The sequence below is a fragment of the Octopus sinensis genome, linkage group LG10 (genome assembly GCF_006345805.1).
Source record: "Octopus sinensis linkage group LG10, ASM634580v1, whole genome shotgun sequence".
In the NCBI taxonomy this organism is placed as follows: Eukaryota; Metazoa; Mollusca; class Cephalopoda; order Octopoda; family Octopodidae; genus Octopus; species Octopus sinensis.
The window spans coordinates 52,098,151-52,115,664 of NC_043006.1; the positions used below are offsets into that span (position 1 = coordinate 52,098,151).

At 36.9% G+C, this 17,514-nt stretch overlaps 1 protein-coding gene across 1 annotated transcript in view; it reads right to left on the minus strand.

The window, feature by feature from the left end:
• LOC115216709 (PDZ and LIM domain protein 1-like) overlaps positions 1-14,226 on the minus strand; it is a 65,125-nt gene extending 50,899 nt beyond the window's left edge. The window contains exon 1 of the mRNA XM_029786242.2: positions 13,582-14,226. Within this exon, the coding sequence (XP_029642102.1) occupies positions 13,582-13,776 (195 nt within the window). The 5' untranslated portion in view covers positions 13,777-14,226. The remainder of the gene's footprint in view (positions 1-13,581) is intronic.
• Between the last annotated feature and the right edge of the window lie 3,288 nt (positions 14,227-17,514).

Below are 17,514 nucleotides of genomic sequence, written 5' to 3' on the forward strand. Positions count from 1 at the left end.
TATGAATAAAACACTGTAGTCCAATCGATATAACATAGAGGTCCTATAAACACGTATGATAGTGTAGTTAAGAAGCTCGCTTTGTAACCACGTGATTTCGGGTTCAGTTCCATTGCATGGCAAGTGTCTTCTACTATAACCTCAGACCGAACAATACTTTGTGAGTGTATTTGGTTGACAGAAACTGAAAGAAGACGGCTAGCTGGCAGAAACGTTAGCACGCCGGGCAAAGTGCTTAGTGGTATTTTGTCTGCCGTTACGCTCTGAGTTCAAATTCCGCCGAGGTCGACTTTGCCTTTCATCTTTTCGGGGTCGATAAATTAAGTACCAGTTACGCACTGGGGTCGATATAATCGACTTAATCCATTTGTCTGTCCTTGTTTGTCCCCTCTGTGTGTAGCCCCTTGTGGGCAGTAAAGAAATTAGAAACTGAAAGAAGACCGTCGTATGCATATGTATGAATAAGTATGTATGTATGTATGTATGTATGTATGTATGTATGTATGTATGTATGTATGTATGTATGTATGTATGAGTTTATGTGTATGTTGTGTGTGTGTGTGTGTGCGTGTGTGTGTGTTTGTGTAGTTGTATGTCTTCGTACCACCCCACATTGCTTGATAACTGGTACTGGTTTGTTTACGTCTTCTTGACTTAGCGGTTCAGACAAGAGACCTATAGAATAAATATCTGGCTTTAAAAAATGAGTACTTAGTTCGAACTGTTTGACTAAAACCCTTCAAGGCGGTGCTTCAGCGTGGCCGCAGAACAATGACTGAAACAAGTAAAAGATAAAATTAAACGATACAACATAAAGCCCCCTATAAATAAAACATAATGATCTCATTGATATTATATATCGATCTTATAGATAAAACACAGTAATCCTACAAGGTATAGCATTGTAGACAAATAGATAGAACATGATGACTAGTGATTCTATAGAGATTTCTAACACCCTATCGAAATAGTTACCTCTGAACCTATACCAGATAAATAAGGGTGGATTGGGAGGGTAAATATAAAATACCATTTAGTAACAGATTGATGCATGTTTGAATATGTCTTTGGAATTTGACACTATGTAAGTGCAGTGACATTAATTTAACTAGAATAGCTGCCCTGGTTTCCATGTGCTTTCTGTGACTGTTTGGTTATAGCGTAAAAGTTAAGAGGTCACCAGTTGTTTGAGAGGGAAACTCGAAGGAACGTCTGAACAATTTTCATTTTATGGGAAAATATCAGTCACCAGCAGATACCACTTACAGTGGAGATATAACTGATAATATTAGATACGAATCTTATTACAAACTAAAGATTTTATAATAGACAATATACGAAATTGTTTACCAATTGACATAATATAACTACCAGGAAATAATCGACGCTTATGATTCCTGTTATTGAGGATAAACATAGTAATACATTGTTTTCTAATGACTGCCATCTCAATAGGTTTTATCAGAATAATGGAAAGTCTTCATAAGAAGACCGTCAGAAAATACTCATCTAATTCATTGTCGTGCCAATCGTTTTGCCATTGAATAATATTTCCGGCATAGAAGTTAGTTTATATAAACAAGTCTATCACTGACGCAAAAGTTAGCAGATTAGTTGTTTGTATGTGACAAGGATCACGAACTGACACCTAATTATATTCTACTGTAAGCATCAACATGTGAAATTATTCCTTGAGCAAGAGACTTTTAAAATTTTGAATGGGAAATGGTTTGCTAGTATAGTTTCTAAGAAAAGGAAAAGTAGAGAGGCTGCGATATATGATATATTTCTTCAGTTAGTTGAAATCTGTTTTACATTTAATGAACACTACATGGTGGGGAGACCTATAACTTGTTATGTTCATAATTGTAAGACTCGTGAAGTATTATAGCTGAAATGGGGTAAGTTATAGACTATAAAGATTATAGTTACAAGATCCATAACCCACTTTGCTCGAAGAGACACCGCTAACAACTTTTCAAGGGAAACTAAAACGTGTCAACGTTGTGTAAACCCATCCGTCCCAAAGCTAAACTAACCGAATCATTTAACTGAATATTGTACAATAACAAAAACACTTCACAATTATGAAGTAACTAGAACGGTATTTAGTTGTATCTTTCACAGTACATGCATATAGCATGATGGAATCGTTGTCACAGAGAGTTTGCCATATTAGGTCTGTGTAGCGCTAGTATATTCTTGCATCGCTACGCTGACATCCTAAGCCATCAGGTTCCCGTCACTCTAGGTATTAATATCATAAGGCCCAGAATGCAAACTCTGATTGAAAACCATGTTCAATGCACTCGAGATATAAAGGATCAAAGGACATTACAATACGAAACTTCAACTCTTCTCCCAGTAGATCGACACTTTAAAGATTAGGCCAGTTGTAACTACTTGCTTAGATCAAGGGTTTTCAACCACTTTTCATCCATGGACCACTTTGATTACTATTTTATTCTGGTGGATCCCATAACCATTCGATGTTTAATAATTAGTTTTGTAGAAGCTTCTTTTAAAACTCCTATTTTGTTTTTCGCACATTAACTTGTGTAGTTTAAAGTATGTAAAATGTTAAAGAAAGAAACCTAGCTGTTTCGTGCAATATATACCAATATATATAAAAAATAAAAAATAAATGCGCCCTTTTAAAGCCTAGCCAGGCTCACGGGCCCGGTTTCCCGGTTTCAATGGCGTATGTGTTCCCCAGCTGGACGGGATGCCAGTCCATCACAGCGTTTCTCATTTTTGCCAGCTGAGTGAACTGGGGCAACGTGAAATGAAGTGTTTCGCTCAAGAACACAACGCATCGCTCGGTCCAGGAATCGAAACCACAATCTTACGATCATGATGCTGACACCCTAACCACTAAACCACGCGCATCCTTTTCATGGGCCCTTAAAATACTATTGTGGATTCCCAATTTACTACTTTGTTGCGTGGGTCCTCAAAATTCTATATGAAGAGGGGCTATATGAACCCCGGTTGAGAAACACTGGTTTAGATCAATAAAAGTTTTTCTTCATTATTTCTGGATATCAACATGGACGGTCACTCTAATCCACCATTCCTAAGTATATGCCAGTGTCAAAAGTAACCGCACCAACACAACGTCTCTATATAGGAGTGTCAATTAACGCTACATACCATTACTAATTTATATTGTTTAATAAAATGGGATGTGGAAGAGTGCTCTTATCTGTTTATTTTTGCTGTCGGCCTTCTCTATGACTTATTTTTATTTCATTAACACCATAGAAACCCATAATTATCATTAATAATGATTCATTTTATGAGTAATAATCATACCTCGTAATTTTAATTGCTGGAACAATATCGCTTTTGCTTTTTTCGAATTTATTCTCATTTAAATCCTGCTGTTTACAGAGAATATTTAGCTAACGGGATTTTGCTTTTAGAATGGTGTAAAGCAGAACTGCAAGAACGTCGAACGAAGTGCCTTGCAGTAGTTAGCTATGTCCCTTTCAGTGGCAGCTCGTTTATAGACACTGCGGAAATGCAGCACCCCCTATTTTCACTCGATATTATCGATAACATTCAATATAATGAATTTTTTTTCTTTAATTCTTTCTTTATACTTGTTAGCCGTAGTTTATGAAAAAATACAAAAATCCTTGTATAGAGCTGTGCGTTTCACAGTTCCAGAGACGCGGTTTTTGACTGTTGTGCGCACGCTCACATGCCCCAGATAGGAGGCTTCAAGCTAGGGAGAGAGAGCACTGTCGTTCACGCAGTGCCGGTGAAAAGTAATATTTCTTTTTGACTCCACGTGTGTTGTGCTTAAAAACGTGTTTATATTCTTGAATGTGATAAAGTGTAGAATTAGATTATTATTCTGCTTCCAGCTTCAGTGTTGCTGCCAGAATTTGGAAAATAGGGCAGATCCCTCATCTTATTTTGTGATTTAGGGGGCGATTTTTGAAAAACAAGAGGGAATTCGCGGTGGTATTCAGTGAAAAAATTAAACACACTCCACGACAGTGTCTAAAACGAGAACTGATCAAGTGTGTGAGCGTGTATTTGTGTGTGTATGCACCTCTGTCTCATTGTGTGTGCATGCTTCTGTGTGTGTGTGTGTGTGTGCGTATAGTCATGTGCTTCAGTCTCCATTTGCGCATGTGTGCTTGTCTGTTCATATAACCTATGTACCTATCCGTCTGTATGTTGATCTGTTTATTTTCATATCCATATGCTTACATACATGTGCATATACACATATACACCTCCCCACACATACACATACATACATCTATCTACATAACAGCCCACTATTCCACTCTACCATTGTAAACTGTGGGTATGGGGGTGTGATATCTACTATGTATATTTCCTATTTAGTATTGGGAAAGCTTCATTTATAAGGATGTACTCCCGTATTTGTCGAGTGTTGGATCTTTTGGGTGCTTGGATAAGAGCAGATGTCAAGTTGACTCAAGTTGCCTCCATGGTGATCTTTGCCATATTGGTAGAGTATGGAGGACTGTTTTTTGTCGTCATATTGTCTCAGATGTTCATTTAGTCGTTCCGCAATGCTCCTAGATGTCTCCCCTGTGTACGTCATGTTCATGTCTTTACAAGCACCTTCTATGCATCTCATGCTGTAAACTACATTTCGAGTTCTATAGTTAATGCCAGGGCTAATCCTGCATACCATACAGTTATCATCGGTACATATGGTATTTTCAAAGGGGTACGTCCTACATAGTTGTGATCTGACGGAGTTCTCTGGCTTTTCAACAATCTTAATGTTGAATTTGGTCTCCTTCAGAGCTTTTCTAAATCTACGGGCTAGTTCACCATGGGCTGTGGCCTCTACAAACATCACTCCTTGATATTTGTCGGTTTTATACCACGTGTTTGCCCTATTTGCTTTGTCACAAGTTCTTTGTATCCTATTCCATTCTTTGTTTCTATATCTAAGACAGGTACCACTGGTATCATTACGTATAATGTTGTCTAATTTCTTTCTAGCTCCCTTGTATACTCGAACCCTATCTTTCTGATCGTATCCAGAGAACTGCATGCGGTGCATGAAGTTCTGTATATCTTCGTTCGTTTCATAGGGTTCGCATAGTGGGGACACATCGCTCATTATTCTAACTAACTCTGCGATCAGTATGTTAATTTTCATGTGTGACAAAGCTGAGTTCTTGTGAACAACATATTTTGAAGTTATGGGTTTCATGTAATAGGAGTGGAGGAGCTGCACTCTATTGTTCACAGTCTCTAACCAAAGTTCAGTATCAAGTACAGGGAGCCTATTGTTCGAGTGCTTAGTGGGGTAATCTATAGTTACCGTGATACTTTGGTGGATGGAGTTAGCTATTTGCTGGATGCTCTCCATTACGTTCTTCTTAGTTTCGATATTACCGTCACTAGAGTTGGTCCTAACTATGATATTAATGTCATCTACATATCTACTGTAGAGTAGAAGAGTTGTGGACTGTTCTGCTAACATTCGTTTAAGTTTTCTGTCCCACCAGGTCATGAAGAGGCCGGCCACATCTCCAGCTACACCGACACCGAAACTATTGAAAAGGTTGCAATTTTAGGAAAATAAAAATAAGGAATAAGTGGAAATTTTACCGGTGAGTGTGTTAAATTATAAGGCACAAAAAGAAAATGACTCTCCCCAGACACAACAGATTATTATTATTATTATTATTGTTGTTATATATGTTACCTAGCGTTTTAGTAATTTATCATAATAATGATTTTTCAACTTTTGCCGTTATTGCTGCTGTTGTTGTTGTTGTTGTTGTTGTTGTTGTTGTTGTTGTTATTGTTGTTGTTGTTGTTGTTGTTGTTGATGTTATTGTTTAATATTAAGTCTGCCCTAATACAAGGTATTCCAACCATGACCATACCATCTCATTTTCAGGTTTAGAGTATCTAAAACTACATTTTCTAGTCTTTCCTCCCTTATTTTGGCGGTGGGGGATGGACTCAGTTACTATTTCGAGAAAATCGAGCAACCACTTAGAGGCTGTGTCATTGACTTCCCCTCCATGTTAGATCAAATAAATACTAACCATGGTACAGGGATCGATGTAACAATCTTTAGTCCAGCTCCACAAATACATTGCAGATCAAATATATAGTAACCAAGTATAGTGATCGATGCAACCATCAATATTCCCCCTCTACAAACGCATGGCTTTTGTGTTAATGTCAGGAATCAATAATAGACGTAATGCTATAGTAGAACCAGCAGAAAACCGAACTGAATAATTTGTGGTGTTTAGTTAACTTCTTTGTGGTTTTTACATGGTCTTTTATCCCGTTCAGTATAGGTAAAAATGAATGCCGCTTACGTAACTGGACCGATGTAATTGACGAAACACGTGACTACATACAACTGCTTTGCCAATGGAAGAGTACAGTTGCTAACGGAAACTGTACAGTTGCTGATGGAAATTATACAGCTGCTAATAAAACAGAACAGTTGTCTGCACCTTTGACAGTGGAAAACTTCGTCCCGCTACACCAGTAGTTGCCAACGTTTCTGCAACCCCAACTCCTTTTCCCCCTAGACATATCTATGTTTAAAGTACCCAATACCTTTATTGGACATTATTTGCCAATAGTGAAGGCGGCGAGCTGGTAGAATCGTTAGTACGCCGGGCAAAATGCTTTAGCGGTATTTCGTCTGCCGCTACGTTCTGAGTTCAAATTCCGCCGAGATCGACTTTGCCTTTCATCCTTTCGGGTTCGATTAAATAAGTACCAGTTATGCACTGGGGTCTATGTAATCGACTTAATCCGTTTGTCTGTTCTTGTTTGTCCCATCTGTGTTTAGCCCTTTATGGGTAGTAAAGAAATAGGCATTTCGTCTGCCGCTACGTTCTGAGTTCAAATTCTGCCGAGGTCAACTTTGCCTTTCATCCTTTCGGTATCAATAAATTAAGTACCAGTTGTGTAGTAGGGTCGATATAATCGACTGGTCCCTTCCCCACCAAATTTCAGGACTTATGCCTATAATAGAAAGGATTATTTGCCAATAGTGTTAAATTTCAAGTCTTGTGACATTCCTAACTGCCGATTATGACATCCCAGTTGGAAACTACAACCCTAAGAGATAGCTCTTGATCTGCTTGAAATAGTGACTAAATCTCCCTTTAATCATATCCTACCGTCTGAAAGGAAGAATGCATTACATAACGTAGCTCTGAATTCCACTAGGCAAGCGATGTGGTCATGGTCGGAACGTCTTTGGTCGTATGTCTAGAGGATATCAGGGTTGACCTAGAGTGAAACTATAACAAAAGCATCATATGCAAACCTGAGAAGCCAACGAGAGAGTCACATCGTGAACGCATATCGAGCCCGAAATAACAGACAAATTGCTTTCAAAATCATATCCTACTATCTTTAAAATAAAACGATTGCTTGAATATCTAGTTCCATAAGTCATTGCTGCAAATTCAACACCTGACAAATATACTCTGGTCATCAGCGACTATAGGCTCCGCTCACTCAGGATTGATCAAGAGCTAAGCAACATGAAAACAAAAAAGAAAAAAAAAAGCCCAAGCAAAAACAAAAAGAACATGACGACCCATTTCACGTCTCCTTGAAATGGCCGAGTTCATTTTTAGTTTTATCTGCTGCCATATGCACGAGTTTTGTTTACTGTGAAGATGATATACTGCCAAAGCAAAAATGATATAAATAGGTTAGTGTAATATTATCCGTTTGTAAGGTGATACCGTAAGCTGAGATACTGTAAAGTGAGACCACTGATCAAGCAAACCAAACCAAACCAAACCAAACCAAACCCTTCATTGTCAAACATTAGAATAGTATGGAATGCACTAAAATATGTGTGTGCGTATGCCGCATATATATATATATATATATATATATATATATATATATATATATATATACATATATATTATTAATAATGATAAAAGGTAAAATTAATTAATTAATTAATTAGTAATTAATAATTTTACCAAGTAGTTGGGTATGTTAAAAGAACCATTATCGGTAAACGTATACAAAAATTCTATAATTATGAGCATAATTATAATTGGGATTCAGCAAAATAAGCATATGTGCGTGTGTATGTATGTATGCATATATACACACAAACACACACATACATACATACATACATACATACATACATACATACATACATACATACATGCATGCATGCATGCATACATACATACATACATACATACATACATACATACATATATGCATGCATGCATACATACACACACACACACATACATGCATATACATACATATAGATGTATACATATAGCGAAGTTCCCTCTGTTGCACGCATTCGGTTCAGCTCTTCGGTCAAAGGATAATGTTTCTCCTTCTCTCCCTTCCCCTCTCCCCTTCCTTCCTTCCTTCCCTCCTTATCACCGGTTTCAGGGACTCTGTAAAGGGTCATTATCGTTGGCATCTATCCTAATTGAATGATTAAAAATATGCACATATTTACACACACACACACGTCTGCGTGTACGTATATATATATATATATATATATATATATATATATATATATATATTGCATTCAAAATGTGATCGCGTGTGTACCGTTGGCGATTTTTTTCCACTGTCTTCCCTTCTCTGGATCTTTCCTCCTCCTATGTTTCCGACGAAGAGCTCCGCTCGAAACGTTAAACCCTCCTTCTTTCCTTCTTTCCTGAGCGTCCAATAATACTATATTTGTTCCACGTCCTCGCGTTGTTGTGTTTTTTTTTGTGCTTTCTTGTTTGGATTAACTTTATATATATACATATATATATAATCATTGAAACTCGAATCGCGAGACAAACTTCAGTTTCAAAAAAAGAAAAGAACATCCTCTATAACATGTATTGAGCATTTTTTTTTCATTCTTTCGATATTAAGCAGTGTATTTATGTACTATATATATAAATATATGTATTATTATTGTCATTATCATTATTATTATTATTATTATTAGGCGACGAGCTGGTAGAATCGTTAGCACGGCGGGCGAAATGCTTAGCGGCATTTCGTCTGTTTTTACGTTCTGAGTTCAAATTCTGCCGAGGTCGACTTTGCCTTTCATCCTTTCGGGGTCGATAAATTAAGTACCAGTTGTATATGGAGTCGATCTAATCGACTGGTCCCCCTCCCCCAAAATTTCGGGCCTTGTGCTTAGAGTAGAAAAGATTATTATTATTATTGTTGTTGATGTTGTTGTTGTTGTTGTTGTTGTTGTTGTTGTTGTTTATATAATTAATTTTATCTCTAAACCTACTGAATTTCAGCGCTTCATTATAATAATGAGTCGCTTTGTTGAAGGAAGATATATATCAGATGAAATACTGGATAACCGAATACTAATATTTTTCACTAGATTATTTATAACAGTAGGCGGGATGTTTAAAGATATATTTATGCAGTATTACTTTTGGCTTCCTAAATGGCATTTCTTTGTTTCTAAATCTAAGGTGATATCTAAAAATTTAGCTATATAGTTTCTTTTTTCTTTTTTTTTGCATCAACTGTAATTTTTAGATGTAAGTCTTTAAATAACTCAAAAATCCTCTTTTGATTCCCTTTTTTTTTATTTCGAAGATAGAAAAATGGGGTTTCGTGACTGATTCATTTCGTATAAACAATTATATTTAAAGTGAAAAGCAGTGGCTCTCATTCATGAATCAAAACTGCCATTCGACTTCTGATTTGAGAATATATTGATTCCTAACATTGGCACAAGAACAGCCATTTCAACGAAGAACGTAATGTGTCAAATTGAAACCGGTACGCGAAAGAGTACAACAAGGGTCACCACCACCCCCTGTTGGAGCTTCATGGAGTTTTTTTTAGGTGTTTTGCTCAATAAACACACTCAACGCCCGGTCTAGGAATCGAAACCGCGATCCTCCAACCGCGAGTCTGCTGACCTAACCACTGGGCCATTGCGCCTCCACATATACATATATGTGTCCGTTTGTGTTGTGTGTGCATATGCATATACGTACATGTATGTATGTATGTATGTATGTATGTATGTATGTATGTATGTATGTATGTATGTATGTATGTATGTATGCATGCATGTACAGATATTTACTCTATAAGCACATGCTTGGTAGAATGTCATATACGATCACCATCGCTGAGGGTTTCAATGATTTCTCAAATAAAACGACTTTCTCATCATCGGCAGAATAGTTTGAGCATCGAACAAAACGCCTACAATGTTTAATTACGGTTCACTCTGAGTTCAGTTCCTGCCACTGATAACTACAATTCATCTAGAGGGAGATCAACAAAATAAAACTTCCGTGATGTATCAGAAACGTGAATTGGATTACGATACGGGCCCATAAGATAAAAACTGATGTCCTTGAGCAAGGAATGGCATTTCTAACTCATTCAAAATCCTTTACACCCTACCCGAACACAGAGGGTAATTAAGAAATGTTTGTTTTTGTTTTTTTTGAAACAGAATAATTAGAAGTGTTTGATTATGATGTCCAGTTGAAAGAAATGAGTTAAAGAGAGAAACCATTTTACAAGTGTAGCTACGGCTGGATGCATGGTTTAGAGATCCGTTTCGTAGCCACGCGGTTTTGAGGTTAGTTCCACTGCGCAGCATCTTGGGCAAGTGTCTAGTGATGGGCTCGGACTGACCAATTCCGTGTGAATGAATTTAGTAAGCGGAAAGTCATAGAAGCCCATTGTGTATGTGTGTGTGTATGTGTGTGTGTGCGCACGCGCATTTGTGGGTTTTTGTTTTCACTGCTTGATAACAGGTGTTTACGTCTCCCTAATCTAACAGTTTGTCAACGAGACCAACTGAATGAGTACCAGTTTTGAAATAAGTTATTGAGGTCAATTCGGTCGACTAAACCCTTCATAGCAGCACCTCACAATGGCCGCTGTCCTTTTTTTTTTTTTTTTTTTGAGGTGTCGTTCTGTTTCAGAAAACAGCACAGATGCGACCCTGTTATAAATGAGAAGAGAATTATCAAGAGATATAAAATGCAGGGTTTCTGAGTTCAAACCTCGTTTGTTTGACGGTGGATTCCATCTTCCTCCGATACACACGCCTTGAGAAGATTGGACGGAACTGAGGGTCAACTGTAGCACACGCGGCTGTTTCCTCCTCATCACGAAACATATGTAAATTATTCAAACGAAGAATAGGTAACATTTACCATTTAGCCCCAGTTTGTTACAGGAATTACCAGAACAATACCGGAGATAGTTCCAGATTGCCTTAGGGAAACCACTTGTTAGGTGAGACCCTAAACATCTTACCCCCACAATTGAGCTGCTGAAAATCAAAGTTATTGTAGTAGTAGTAGTAGTAGTAGTAGTAGTAGTAGTAGTAGTAGTAGTAGTAGTAGTAGTAGTAGTAGTAGTTGCTGTTTAGCCCCAGGTAAGCTCTGACAGAGCAGACAGACTTATGGTTAGAGGTCATACTAGCCATGACCATATGGTCTATTCTTCTGGAATAACACACCTTGGACAACATTATCATCCAGCGCCGTCTTCTTTTATAAGACCTGTTTTCAGGAAGATTTGCTTGCTATTTCTAACAGGCCGCAGGACTGTGTTTAGACTCCCTTATGTCTTAAGATGGTCTACCGGCTGAGATTGACAAGCTATATTGACCCGACATGGGGTGTGAAATCACACACACACACAGACGCACATACGCATACACACACACACAGACGCACACAGCATGTGTGTGCGTGTGCGTCTGTGTGTGTGTGTTTGTGTGTGCGTGCGTGTGTATGTGTTTATGTACCAAACGCCTATATGAGAGGATATCTCAAGGCTAATAACGCCGTATTTAGTGTTCTAAAAGAAAATATCCATGTTAAGATGGATATAGAGGTTGCCTTTTGATATATATGTATGTGCGTGAGTGAGCGTGTATGTATGTGTGTGTGCGTGCGTGTGTGTGTGTGTGTATGTGTGTGCGTGTGTGGATATTCCATGAAACGAAAGTGCACATTTATATTTATTCATCATCTTTTGATTTATTTATTTACTTATTTTTCATTATTTTAGTCTGGGAGAAGGAGCTGTACCCATGGTTATCGGAGCTTCGCTCAACGTCACCCCCACTCCACTTCACCCCCACTCCACCTCACCCCACTCCACCTCACCCTACTGCACCCTAGACTAGTGATTTAGCTATGGCATAATAAATAATACGTCGATATTTTGCCGGTTATCATAGTAAATCAATAAACAACATAATGTAGAGTTCCTCCCTACATGGTCACCCATCTGCAAGAAATAGAAGCCAAATATCCCTCAAACCACACCTTATCGTTTTAACAGACACAAAACAAAAGAAGAAGAAGAAAATGGTCACATTGGATAATGTAGTCTTAGATAAACCGTGCCTGAATTTAAAAACGAAAATATTTCATAGGTAGGACTCCGACAATCTTAGCAAGCCTTCTAAACTACAAATGAATGAATGAATAGGTGTTTGCATATCAGATATTTTACTAGTTGTCATAACTACTGAATGTTATTGTTGCCGATGTTGTTGTTGCCGTCCTCGTTGTTCTTTTTGTTGTTGTCGCTGTTGTTCTTTAGCCCCGATCCAACAAATCTATAATCATAACAGCATTCCAACCGAGAAAATCCTGTTTTTTTCTTTCTCAAACAGATGTTTCTTTCTTCAAGACAATAAAGTGTGACTAAAGGAATGTAGGAATATTTTGCTGCTATTTCTTTTAGGTCGAGTAACAGCGATTATTTGGAATCTTTCACGCTGTCATAATATAATATCAAATGAAAGAACGAATAGCAATGTCATATAAGAGCGATATCTCACCGGTTGTCATAGAAAGATAAACTGGTAACTAAAGCTTAAATGGGTAGTATATTGTTAAGTGTGTAAACAAGTAAATACATCCCGTATTTATAAACATGTGAGTTCGTGAATGTGTGTGTGTGTGTGCCTGTGTGTGTGTGTGTGTGTGTGTGTGTGTGTGTGTGTCTGCATTAAATTAGGGCCATTATTTTGAAGCGGGTTTAAGGACAACACGCAAATTCGTGAAGGGTTCCAAATTTATAATGCGGACGTAGGAGTGGCTGTGTGGTAAGTAGCTTGCTTACGAACCACATGTTCGGGTTCAGTCCCACTGCGTGGCACCTTGGGCAAGTGTCTTCTACTATAGCCTCGGGCCGACCAAAGCCTTGTGAGTGGATTTGAGTGTTTGTCCCCCCCACCACCATTACCTGACAACCGATGCTGGTGTGTTTACGTCCCCGTAACTTAGCGGTTCGGCAAAAGAGCCCGATAGAATAATTACTAAGTTTACAAAGAATAAGTCCTGGGGTCGATTTGCTCGACTAAAGGTGGTGCTCCAGCGTGGCCACAGTCACATGACTGAAACAAGTAAAACAGTAAAAGAGTAAAGCGTAATGGAGTGAAGGGCTTAGTTCGGTGAGTAGAATAAAATTCATGTGTATGTATGTATGTATGTATGTATGTATGTATGTATGTATGTATGTGCATGCACGTATGTATGTATAAATGCGAATAAATTACACAGCACAGCTGGTACGTACCTTGATAACTTGCAAAGGAATTCCCGTATCGCAGCCTCCGATGATGCGAAAACCCCACTGTACACAAGTCTCATCTCGTCTCAGACGGATAAACCCTCTCTTAATTTTCGGTGGGGCAGGTTGTGATTGCGGCACTGGTCCAGGGTGGTTTTCACCATTCTCAACAGTCACAGCTTCCCTTGATTCTCCATCCATGTCTTACAACAAAACTTTAAATCACCGAGGTATATCCCTTAATTTATATACAAATATAAATATATTATGCAATATATAGCTAGCTATATGTGTCCGTATATTGTTTAGTAATCACTACTATATTACATTTGTTTCTAAATAAACCAGATAGACCCTTATATTTGATACGTTTCTTAATATATTTCTGTATTTCTATATTATCAACTGTTGCTTTTTAGAGTTTCTTTCTTCTGTCTATCTTTTAGTTATCTGTCTGTGTGGCTGTATGTTTTTTTCTCTCTCTCTAGTTTACTTTTCCTTTTCTCTTACTCTGTCCCTCTCCCGCTCACACTTTTTGAATCTGTATCCCGTCTAACTTGTTACTTCTAACTGATAACCACTGACTATTTGCCTCGCTTTAAATCAGGCTCCATATAAATATAAATATAAATATGTGCGTGTGTGTGCGTGCGTCAGTGCGTAATATGTTTATGTATGGAGGTAGGTAGGAGTGCATATATATATATATATATATATATATATATATATAAAACACTCCCTATTTTACCTCTTTTCATCCCATTACCTCCTCTTCCACCTCCACCACTTTCCCTCTCTCTCTATCCCTCCACATCCTAGCTTTCATTCCTCCACTTACAAATCTTCCTGTCACACCACCATTTCCATCGTTGTTCTCAGTCCTCCACTGCCTCCTCCTTCACCTTTTCCTCCTCCTTCTTCACACACACGCGCGCGCTTGCATTCAACAATTTCTCACTCTCTCCACCTGTCTCAATCCTACTTTCAGTTTGCTTTCTTGTATATCATATTTTATTTCTTTCCTTTCTTACTCCCCCGACTTCAATCTCGATTTATTACCTTCTACCGACCTTTCTCTTTCCTTTGTTTGTTTCTTTCTTTTTCTTTCTCTCTTTTTTCTGTTCTCTGTATGTTTGTGTGTGTGTGTATAATATATATATATATAATATATATATATATATATATATATATATATATTATATAATCAAATAATAATATAAATATATGTATATATACATACATACATGTACATACCTACATATATATGTATATACACATGCATATATGGGTACAGGACATAAAAAAAAATGAGACAGAAGGAGAAACGAGAACATAAAAAACAAAAACATTGAAAATGAACTTTCGATAAAACAGGGGACAACTGATGAAGGGAATGTTCTTTACGTTCCTTGTCTCGTTTCTCTGAGTTTTTTGGGGTTTTTTATTGCTTTTTCGTTGTTCGAAAAAATGTTCGTTTCCATGTTTTTGTTTTTTATGTACTCGTTTCTCATTCTGTTTCGTATTTTGATGTTCTGTACCCATATTTGCACGTAAATATACATATATATATATATAGGTATGTACATATATGTATGTATATATGAATATATTTATATATTATTTAAATTATTATATGATCGAACGCCACGCATCCTTTTCCAAGTAAGTTTATCTATCTATCTATCTATCTATCTATCTATCTATCTATCTATCTATCTATCTATCTATCTATCTATCTATCTATGTATACATACACGCTCATACACACACACACATACACACACACACACACACACACACACACACACACACACACACACACACCACACACACATATATAATATAATAATAGGGAGTTACGAAAAAAACAAAAGACGAAGACAGGTGGTGTACAAAACAAACAGATGTATTAGTATAACGCTCAGAATAAAAAGTCTTTTACGTTTCGAGCCTACGTTCTTCTACACAGAAAGGGACACAGAAAAAACAAGGAGAGAATGTATATATATATATATATATATATATTATATATATATATATATATATATAAAGTTAATTCAAACATGAAGACACAAAGAGAAAACACAACAACGCGAGGACGTGGAACAAATATAGTATTATTGGATGCTCAGGAAGAAGGAAGGTTTAATTTTCGAGCGGAGCTCTTCGTCAGAAACATAGGAAGAGGAAAGATCCAAGAAGGGAAAACGGAGAAAAAAATCGCCAACGGTACACACGCGATCATATTTATATATATATATATATATATATATATATATATATATCTATATATATATATATATATTATATATAATCAAATATATATATATTGATAATGCATGTATATAAGTATGGTGCCCCAGCATGGTCACAACCTCAAGGCTGAAACATATAAAAGAATATATGTTGTTGTTTGTTCCTTCTCTAGTCATGCCTGGCTCATAAGGGCAGGTTTCGCAATTTCATTGGCGTATAGGTTTCCCACCTGCTAGATGCAGGAGAAAAAAGTGAGAGAAAGTTGTGACGAGTCAGCAAAAGTTCGCCATTACCTACAACCGGAGCCGCCTGGAGCTTAGGTGTTTCGCTTATAAACACACACATCGCTCGGTCGGAGATTCGAACCCGCGATCCCTCCACCGCGAATCCGCTGCTCTAACTAGGCCATGTGCCTCCACACACACACACATATATAATACTATATTTCTAGAGGAAATATACTCCACCGTGGGTAACACCAGGTCGCTGAAACTGTGAACGTGCTTTACTTAACACGCTAATTGACAGGTACCCATTTGTGCAAAAAATTGCATGTGTGTGTATGAGTGGATTTGGTGGACGGAAAATGAAAGAAGCCTCTCTTATATATAATATCTATATATTATATATTATATATATATATATATATATATATATAATATATATATATATATCTATATTATATATATATATTATATATATATATATATATATATATATATATATATATATATATATATCACACATATATATATACACACATATATATTTATGTTGGTGTATCTGTGTTTGTCCTCCCACCCTACGATCGTTTGACAACCGATGTTGTGTTTACGTCCCTGTAACTTAGCGATTCGGCAAAAAATAATAAAACCGGCAGAATAAATACTCGGCTTACAAAGAATAAGTCCTGGAGACGATTTGTTCGACTAGAGGAGGTGCTCCAGCATGGTCACAGTCAAATAACTGAAACAGTAAAAGAGTAAAAGAGTATATATATATAGTATATATAATATATATATATATATTTACATATATAATGTATATATATTATATAATGTTATATATATATATATATATAATATTATATATATATTATGTGTGGTGTATATATATATATTATATACAGTATATTGCTGACAACCGGTGTTGGTGTGTTTCAGTCTGCGTAATCAAGTGGTTCGCCAAAAGAGACCGATAGAATAAGCACTAGACTGTAACAAATGTACTGGGTTCGATTCCTTCAAATATAATTCTTCAAGGCGATGTCCCAGGGTGGCTGCAGTCTCCTGATTGAAATAAGTAAAAGATAAAAGATAATCTCTCTGTTTCTGTCTGTCTCTCTCCTCTTTATTTATTTATTGATATCATTGTTTTTATCTAAGAGTTATATATCAAAGTAGTCAAACATCATATTGAAAATTTTTTTCAACGTTACACTAGAGTAATAGAGTAATATACTATATATAACACTCTGACACTTCGAAGTTTCGCCTGTGTAAGATTCGTCGGGCAATAGGACATTTAGACTTTTTTCAATAGAAATATGCAAATAAAAGAGACTTATGTCCCTTAAAGCTGGTAACTTAACAGGTAAATAAAAATCGATAAAATGAGTACCTGAATAGTAGATCGATATAACTGACAAAAACCTTGGAAACGGTAGCCAAGCCCTAATGGCTG